The 9,375-nt window shown below is 34.9% G+C and overlaps 1 protein-coding gene across 1 annotated transcript in view; it reads right to left on the bottom strand.

The window, feature by feature from the left end:
* lrp2a (low density lipoprotein receptor-related protein 2a) overlaps positions 1 to 9,375 on the bottom strand; it is a 105,983-nt gene that overhangs the window by 71,787 nt on the left and 24,821 nt on the right. The window contains exons 12-17 of the mRNA XM_016472964.1: positions 7,096 to 7,319; positions 6,317 to 6,523; positions 6,004 to 6,206; positions 4,099 to 4,239; positions 3,737 to 3,940; positions 1,722 to 1,914 (exon numbers count right to left, since the gene is read on the bottom strand). Of these exons, the coding sequence (XP_016328450.1) occupies positions 1,722 to 1,914; positions 3,737 to 3,940; positions 4,099 to 4,239; positions 6,004 to 6,206; positions 6,317 to 6,523; positions 7,096 to 7,319 (1,172 nt within the window). The remainder of the gene's footprint in view (positions 1 to 1,721; positions 1,915 to 3,736; positions 3,941 to 4,098; positions 4,240 to 6,003; positions 6,207 to 6,316; positions 6,524 to 7,095; positions 7,320 to 9,375) is intronic.

Genomic DNA, 9,375 nt, shown 5'->3' with positions numbered 1-9,375 from the left:
TATATATATATATATATATATATAAATGTCAGATTGCTCAAATTGTTCTTTTGTATTTCTTCAATTTCTGAAGTCTTCAGAAGCCATATGTACTACTTTTATAACATACCTTTCACTTTGGAGTTTGCCAGCCTCAGTCCTCATTCATTAAACTCAAGAGAGGTGCCAAAAGTCAAACAGGCTTGGGACGGCATGTGGGTGAGGGAACAATGGCAAAATCACCACAAATCTTCACCCCGTGCCATCACCAAAACCATCCGCCGAGTTTTATTTATAAACTGTGAGGTATAGACAGTTGATCTGAGTGCTCTGTGGGGTTTTCCCCCGCTAAGCCAAGTTCTTAGTGTGCACTACAATACCGACCTTCATGCAGCACTAATCTAGTCTCCTGGGCCCAGAGGCCTCATGACTTTGAAGCCATTGGAAATGTCCCACTAGCACGGCATAAAGAGCGCCTTTATCTGTGCCAGGTTCAAAGCAGGAGCAGTCTATGAATGGCTGGGCACCTCCTGCATTATGAAAGGTGTGACTGGACACAAGTGGCCTGATTGTTAATGCTTTTTCATGGTCTTAGGGAAACAGAGAGGCGAGGTGAAAGCAAGGCTCCCCCAAGCTGTGTTTTTGGCGTATGGTCGCATGCTGAATTGTGTTTGTTGACATTTGAACGTGCCTGGGATTTCAAACCCATGGTCACAACCCTTTTTTTCCACAAAAGAGGAAGTTTGAGTGTGTTTATTTTGTGAATGCAATTTTTAGCCTACAATAACAAGGGTTCTGTTCCAAAATCTAGTAAGCTCCCTACATAGACATAATTTTATGGCTTCATAGTGAAAGCTTTCCAAAAGAAAGGCAGCATAATTATGTATCCCATAATGCAAGACAAATATTGACATATATATATAATTGATAAATATATAATTATTTATAAATATAATTCATTAAATAACAGTTCATATCATCAACTAAAACTAAAACTATAATATAAAATAATAAAATAAAATAAAAACTAGATAAACTAGACTTTTATAAAAATGTAAAAACTTGAAATAAAAAAAAATGAACAAAAATTAGAAGTGTTCCCTTGGCAACTAACTGAAATAAATAAGTATAAGTTGGTTTACTAAAATCATTAAAACTAAAAATGAACTAAGAAATAAATTAAAGCTACATAGTAATATATATAAAACAAAACAAAAGCACATATCACAATTACACACAATTACAAAAACAAAATAATTAAATATATTAATAAATACTAATAGTTAAAAAGTATTAATAAATAATTAATAGTTTATAAATAAAACTAAAATTACATTAAACAAGTATTGAAAAAAAGAAACAATTAAAAAAACTCCAATAAAATTCATAATGTACCGTTTTATCTAATATTTGCATGTACTACGTATATTAATCTCTTCTTTAGCTTAGCAGCACGTTAATACCAAACTCTATTGAAAGTAATGAACAGAAGTCGAGTCTCATGTGTGCTTTGCATGTTATTTTTATGATGCACAGAGTTGCTGCCTATGTAGATCACTTCAAATTGGTCACTTATGAGGTTCCATTTCACTTGTCCTATAGAAGGTAGCTGCCTAATTAGGCAGAACACAGCAAGGTAGCTCACTAAGTTTTGGAACAGAGCCATAGTATTAACTACTTTGCTTTTATTATGTCTATAAAATAGCAATATCATAAAGAAGACCAGCCAGTAAAGGACTCACCCAGCCACCGGGTGGACCACTATGGATCTGGGGTTGTTGAGGTTTCGTACAATGGCTCGTCTGGACTTATCCGCGACCTTCATGACAGATATACTCCTGTAGCGTGGATCCGTCCAGTACAGGTTCTTCGATATCCAATCATAAGCGAGATCTTCCACACCATCCACCCGATTGGCTGCTAGTACCTCCCTGCCTGTGCAGTTTAAAGCAAAGCAACACAAAGATAAGTGCGCAATCCACTGCTAGTATGTATGGAAACTAAAAAGATATGAAAGCAAGAAACAACTCAGATTGCAGCAAATGTTTTTACAGCAGTCATTAGTAACCTCCAGTTGAAGTGTAAATAGGATGCATTACACTGATCAAAAGTGACAGTACAGACATTTATAATGATCTCAAAAGATGTCCGTATCAAATAAATGCTGTTCTTTTGAACTCTCTAATCCAAGAATCCTGAAAAAAAATCTATCTTGGTTTCCACAAAGATATTAAGCAGCACAACTGTTTTCTTGATTATGTGACACTGAAGACTGGAGTAATGATGCTGAAATTCAGCTTTGCATCACAGGAATAAATAACATTTATTAAAAATGCGTTTTAAGTTGTAATACTATTTTTACTGTATTTTTGTCAGTGCAAATTAATATGCTTTCACTTAGATGTGGCTCACAGGTGTTGAATGAAACAAGCAAACTCTCTATATTGTTTTGGGTTGAGTCAGGGGGAGGAGGGTATTAGTATCCTGGATTTCTATTAGAAATGTAGCCCAACACCAGTGAACACATTATCTCATGTAGTTGGCCTTTAAAGGCAGCTGATAGGCGAGATCACATGCAGCAAAATGTGTTGTTGGCACACAGCAAATATCCAGAGGACTGAGTGGAGTATTCAGTGAGTATCAGTTTCTCACTTTATCTGCTTAAAAGTCAAGCACATTTCATCAAACAGAGCACAGATTTTGTTCTTTTTTCAACAGCAAAATAAATGAGATAAAATAATTTGAAATGAAGAACACAAGGGATGAATACAAGGGTTGGAAATTACGGGATGCTTGGGGCAAAAATGGCATCAAAATCTAAATAAATGCCCCCCAAATTCAAGATATGGGGGCAAAAAATGTCCCTGCACAGTGAAAGTAAATTAATTACAACCGTCACAGTTAAAGTAAAATATACAAATGAATAAAAAATGTTGAATGTGACATTACATTTTTATCTTCTGATGTAGCACCAAACATTTGTTTTTATGCATTGTGTTATGCAGCATTAAGCATTAAATGCAGTTACACACATCTGTTGAGTGCATGAATGCAATGGCTAATTGGAGGCGTTTAGATTTTGACCTGCCGTTTTTTATGCATTCTACTAATCAACTTTAATAATAATTATTATAATATCGAGGGCAATAATCAACAATAATGTTATTTATCATAATATTGCAGCGATTGATTTTAAAGTACTTTTACTCGTTTATAAATCACTCAATGGCCTAGGTCACATTTAAATGCAGACTCAAAACTCATCTGTTTAGCTGTGCATTTATTGAATGAGCACTGTGCTATGTCTGAACTGCGTGCACTGTATTTTATGTATGTATAATCATTTTCTATTTTTAACTGTCTAAAATTCATTTTAAATATATTTTTAAATCATTATCAAAGTTTTTAAATTCCTTGTTTTATTTTTGTGATTATTTTTTAATGATTATTTTACTTTCTTTTATGTAAAGCACTTTGAATTACCATTGCGTACAAAATTTGCTATATAAATAAACTTGCCTTGCCTTACCCTGTAATAAGTAATTAATTTATAAACTTTAATTAATTTTTTTTTTGATGTTGATCATATTGGTAACAGCCTATAGTATTCTGACTGATTTAATTAATTGATTACATTTATTTTTACATAAAAAAGACGACAGGCACATTTACAAAGGTAAGAATTGCATATGTGGAAGAAGTTATCGCTTACAGCAGCTTTACTGAAATATGCATGAAAAATACTTGTCATACTCACAGGTTCCATCAATTTTCTGTTTGTAGATGATGTCCTTCACCGTATCAGAGAAGAAAACTGAATTGTCCGCAGCACTGAAGTCCACTCCAACGAAATAAGACGGCGTTCCTGTGATGGGGAGAATGATGTCTTCCTGTGTGGACAGGTTGAAGGGGATCCCTCTGACTGCCAGCTGACTGGAGAACAGCAGAAACTGCCTCACAGCTGCAAGACACATATTGCATTTATATTGTTTTCCTTAAACATCAAGCTGCTGCATCCCAAAATGTTGATTTTTTTTTGTGTGATATGGCCTCTTTTAAACACATAAGATGCAAAGATGCAATGATAATTTGCATCTTTGTAGACAAGATCTGTCTTACCCAGGCATCTCTTGCCGTCAGCATGTAGATCGTAGCCCATTCGGCAGCGGCAGCGATATCCCAAGCCACCGTTATCAGTTCTGTGACTCAGAACACAGATGTGTTCACAGCCTCCTCGATCGGCGCCACAGGGGTTACTTACTGTCCGATCAAACAAACGGAGATGTCAATAAATCACAAAAAGAATAGCAATAATTTCATGATGTCTGTCAGTATTTTTGTTTAAAGTGGCTACGTTTAAAACCTCTCCTAAGCACAGTGATTCAACAATGCTGTGCAACAGGACAGATTAACAAAACATTTACACTACAAATGTGATGCAATCACATTGCATTTCTGGTTATTTTCATGTCTGTTTTCAGTGATTTCAGTTCAAAACTATTTGGGCCGCATTTACACCTGTATTGAGCACTGACCACTTGTGATCTCATTACCAAAGACAAATCTTAATATTAGATGTAAACAGGATCATTGGGAACAGGAATTGCACCATATATATAGTTTATTGCAAAATGTTATATATATTAAAATATATAAATATTCAAAATATTTATATTTAGACATTTACATATATTTTATATATTTTATACATTTGCATATTTCAATTTTACATTTGGCACATTTATAATTTTACATTTTACACATTTAGAATTTCAACATTTTCAATATTTTACTATTGTAAAATCAAAAGCGAAAGTAGCTTGTGGGCGTGATCTAATTAGAGATGAAGCCAGACGGGAAAGACTGGACATCACTTTGGTTTCATATGGATTACTTTATCACAGAATATTTGTTTTCGATAAGACTTGCTTCATTTAAAAGTAGACATGTCAAGCTTTCTATAGATACATCTCTCATGTCTCTGTGTCGAGTATTCGCTGAGTTTCAGTTCATTTTAATGACGCATTTCTAAATGAAGATCACGCAGACCAAGGCGGCAGACAGCACACCCTGTTTGTTTTATTTATTTTATAAAAGCACAAAGTTTTGTTGTTATTATGTGTGTATACAAATAAAAGTTGACCCTTTACAGATTCGATTGATGTAGTGCTCTTATCTGTACAATCAAAACTGACGGAGTAATTTAAGTTCTTTTAGGGGCTTTCAAAAAAAATGCAACAAAACGCACCGGCGCGTTCGTCGACCCCAGAGGGTTAAAACAACTCGAAGTACATTGTATTTTTTTTATTTAAAATCAGTCAATATTGCACCAGATTTTTTATTACACTATTTGCGATACTTTATGGAATAAGTAGTATATTCCCTCAAAAAACAAGACTTTCAAAAACAGAATTTTTGATTCTGAAATTCATGAAATGCAATGCAACGTTGTGACCGTTCTGCATCCTTAACCCAATGCATTTCCGCATGAAATAGGATATTTAAGGAACAAGGACATGAGTTTAACCATTGGGAATTGGCTGGATCTTAAAAAGCATACCAGAATGGAGTCAGGTAGTTAAAGGAGAAGGGTTGCAATGGGTTTGATGTGGGCATAGAGGAGAAGCAATAATGTACAGTATGTGGAAAATAATGTGTTTTTTTAACCTTAAACTGCATAAACACATTTCATTACACCAAATACACAAAATAATGTTCTTTTTAGCAACATCATATGACCCCTTTAATGTAATAACATTTGTTGTAAGTAATGTAATAAAGTTGTAATGTAATCTGAGGTGAAACTGGCCATCATGTTATTTTAGAATTGTTTATCTACCATTATAGTATTTAATAATATTTTGAATTATAATATAAATATTTGTATATTTTCAGTTTTTTTATTGCAATTTTAGTTTAAGCTTCAGTAATTTTGTTTTGCACTACAGTCTTGTTGCTGAATTCCTAACAGTTTAATATACATACTGTAATACAGAGTGGCAGATGCACTTTCTAGCTCCTTACCAAAAGGCTGTCTGTATGCATGGACCATAGTCAGGCCATGTGGTCTCTGAGAGGTCCTGTAGAGCTCTTGTGGGCTGTTGTCCCTGTATTTATTAGCCTTCATTACTGCCATCTTAGTCCAGTCAGTGTAGTAGACTGAATGCTCGAACAGAGTAATGGCAAATGGATGAGGAATCACAGACCCACCATGGACCACAGTTTTCCTATTGGAGAATTCAAATAAGCTCTTAACAGACTTCCGGAAAGTGCAAACAACTTGTGAAAATCAGCATGCATTTCCAAATAAAACACCTCTGCAACCCCTAGAAGATACCTGTGCAAGCCATCATAAGTCGTTGTTTCGATATAATCATATCGGCTGTCCACCCAATATACTCTTTTAGCCTCAAGGTCCAAAGTAATCCCAGCAGGCCAGCCGAGTTTGGTCCTGATGATCCCATAGCGATTGGTACCATCCATGTAGGCCCTTTCCAAACCCGGTTCCCCATTCAAAGTATCCCAGTCAGAGAAGAAAAGGTACCTAAACTCAAACAAAACAAAACAACCTCACTGTGACACAAGACACTGTTTTAATCGCATTTAACATCTAAAACAGAAAGAGGAACTAATCCTAAATGAAATGATCCCATTGTAATGATGAATCGTGATTTATTAATCTCATGTTGCACTGAAAGAGATGAAAAGCAACTTGAACTTCAAAGGTATTTGCGCAAATATATTGTTAGCGCTCAGTTTGGATAGCATCGGGTTACGGATAAAACCCTTGGGGATAAGAACATGATTTTGAAATGAATACCCAAAGAATGTTATTTTCAAACACCAAAGCGATGCAACTATACGCACTTTATTGTCACTTCTCAATTTAGCATGAGGCCACCTGGCCGTACGACCCTATCGGGTTTCCGTGAAGTTCATCTTTGCTTAATTACTTCTGACTAATCCTCACAGACAGTGTACAACATTCCCGTTCTCAGTATCGGAGGCTCCAGATCCGAGATCAGCTTCATGATTGCACTTACAATGGACGGTGGAGGAAGCAAGGGTAAGATTAAAGTCAACGGGAAGCGTCTGACGTCTCCCTCGGGAACTCACCCCACGGTCGGGTCAAGCGCAAGACCTCTCGGGTTGCCCAGGTGCTCGGCGATTAGTGTGACCCGATTGCTCCCGTCCAAGTCCACCATGTCGATTCTGTTGACGCTGGCCTCCACCACATACAGCTTATTATTCACCCAGTCCACGGCCAAGTTTTCAGGATAGTCCACGGATACGTTCAGCACCACCTGCAAACGCGACCCGTCCATATCCACTGAAAACACCTGTTTGGAGCAAACAAGTTGTGGTTAGGGAAGTTGTCGTTGAAGTTTTGATATCCTGCCAGACCAGCATTTGTTGTAAATATTGTAAAATATTATAAATAATAACTATTATATGTAACTGAAATTACTAAATAAAAACTAAAACTATCAAAAACACTGGTAAAATAAAATTAAATAATGAAATTAAATCAAATTAAAAATAAATAAAATAAAATATTGGGTGAAAAACTAAATGAACTGAAAATAACTGAAATTACTAATGAAATTACTAAATTAGTAAAATGAATTTTATACATAAAATATTATAAATAATAAATATTATAAATGAACTGACTAAATAACAACTAAACAATTTTTGTACATTTAAATGATGAAATACTGTACAATAAAATATAAATAATAGATGAAAAACTTAAACTAAATGAAAATTAGAAATGCTGCCTTGCCAAGTTGAAGAACTGAATTCACTTGAATTGAATTCACTTTCACTAAATTACTAAATAAAGTGAATATTACAGAAATATATTATAAATAACAAATATCATAAATACATAAACGATTTAAAAATGAACTGAAATTACTAAATAAATAACAACTACAACATTTTTGTTAAAAGTAATAAAGTGAAATAAAATAAAATCTAAATTTTAGATGAAATATTTTAAATTATATGAAAATTTCAAATGTTGAAATTACTAACTACATTTCTAAATAAATAAAACGAATATTCTAAATAAATCAATCAAAATGAAACTACTAAATAAATAAAAAACTAAAGAACTAAAACTGAAATACAATTAAAAATAAAATGGCATAATGAATACAATGGCTAAAAATTAAACTAAAATTAAAACTGAAACTATAAAAATAAAAGCTAATTTAAAACAGTAATATAAAAAAATAATAAAAGTATATAAATAATACTAAAATAACACTGGTTTAACCAGCACAAATCGCTTGCCTAACCAGCTTCACTTGAAAGATCACGATGGTCAACCAGCCTCAAGTTTGTCTAAACTAGTTTCTTCTTTAGTATGTGGCACGAAATCAGCCTATGAAAACTCAAACTGATCTAAGGTGGTCTTTTCAGCTGTAATTCTACAAGAACATAATCAAAACTTGCTCAAAACTTGACATTACATTCTCTTCTTAAATAATCATGGTAATAAGATTGTGGCCTGGCTTATATCGTCTGACATCTGATAGTTTGCCTTTCTCCGCTGCCCCAGAGGTGGTACTCTGAAACCACTGCCCTACTGATTAGAAGATGGCACCAGTTTCTCAGGCTGGATCCCTTGGCATCATAACACAAGCTAAGGCACCAATGCTCTTTGCAGGCTTCGCCCGTTGGAAACCAGAGCCAAACGTCTAAAAGACTATGATTCTGAGCTCACCCGTTTAACAGAAACTCAAGCTGTGAAGGTGGTCTGGTGGTGTGGCTCTCTGAGACCCCCTGCCACTATACTCAGAAGCCCATCTCCTCGCATGTACCCACTTTTTTTGCTCCATGGCTGATCTCCAAATCACAAAGTAGCCAAGAGTTTGAAACAAAGCTCTTTGAGCTGGCCAAAGAACGCATAAAAAAGGGAAGAATATTGCATGCTCACTCCAGATCCTCTCAAGTTGCATAAAATTACGCAGAAATATGCGAGCATTTCCCTGCCTATCAGACACTTTCTGGAGATTAGAAAACATGGAGTCTAGCACCGATCTGAGTCAGTTACCGTGATTGCGGCCCTTCGGGAGCCAGACTGGTCGCCTATTATTAGCGTATTAGCAGTATCTACAGGCATCAGCTGAAGAATTCCCTTTCCGCTGATGAAGAGCCAACTTCCTTCATAGCTTCCACAAGCTGGTTTTTTCTTTAATCCTCAGAGACCCAAGCACTGATATTTATTATTTATTTTCTTCTTTTTCTCACTTTTATTTTTTTTGTGTGTGTTGGGATGAATTTTGGTTAAACATTATTAAAGCAAAATAAAAAACAAACAAACAAACAAACAATGGTTTTTCAAGGCTGTAAAATCACACCATTGCATTATTATTATATATATAT

Source organism: Sinocyclocheilus anshuiensis, unplaced genomic scaffold (genome assembly GCF_001515605.1).
Source record: "Sinocyclocheilus anshuiensis isolate Anshui unplaced genomic scaffold, SAMN03320099.WGS_v1.1 scaffold164, whole genome shotgun sequence".
NCBI classification, from domain to species: domain Eukaryota; kingdom Metazoa; phylum Chordata; class Actinopteri; order Cypriniformes; family Cyprinidae; genus Sinocyclocheilus; species Sinocyclocheilus anshuiensis.
This window is presented reverse-complemented; position numbering and strand designations above follow the sequence as displayed.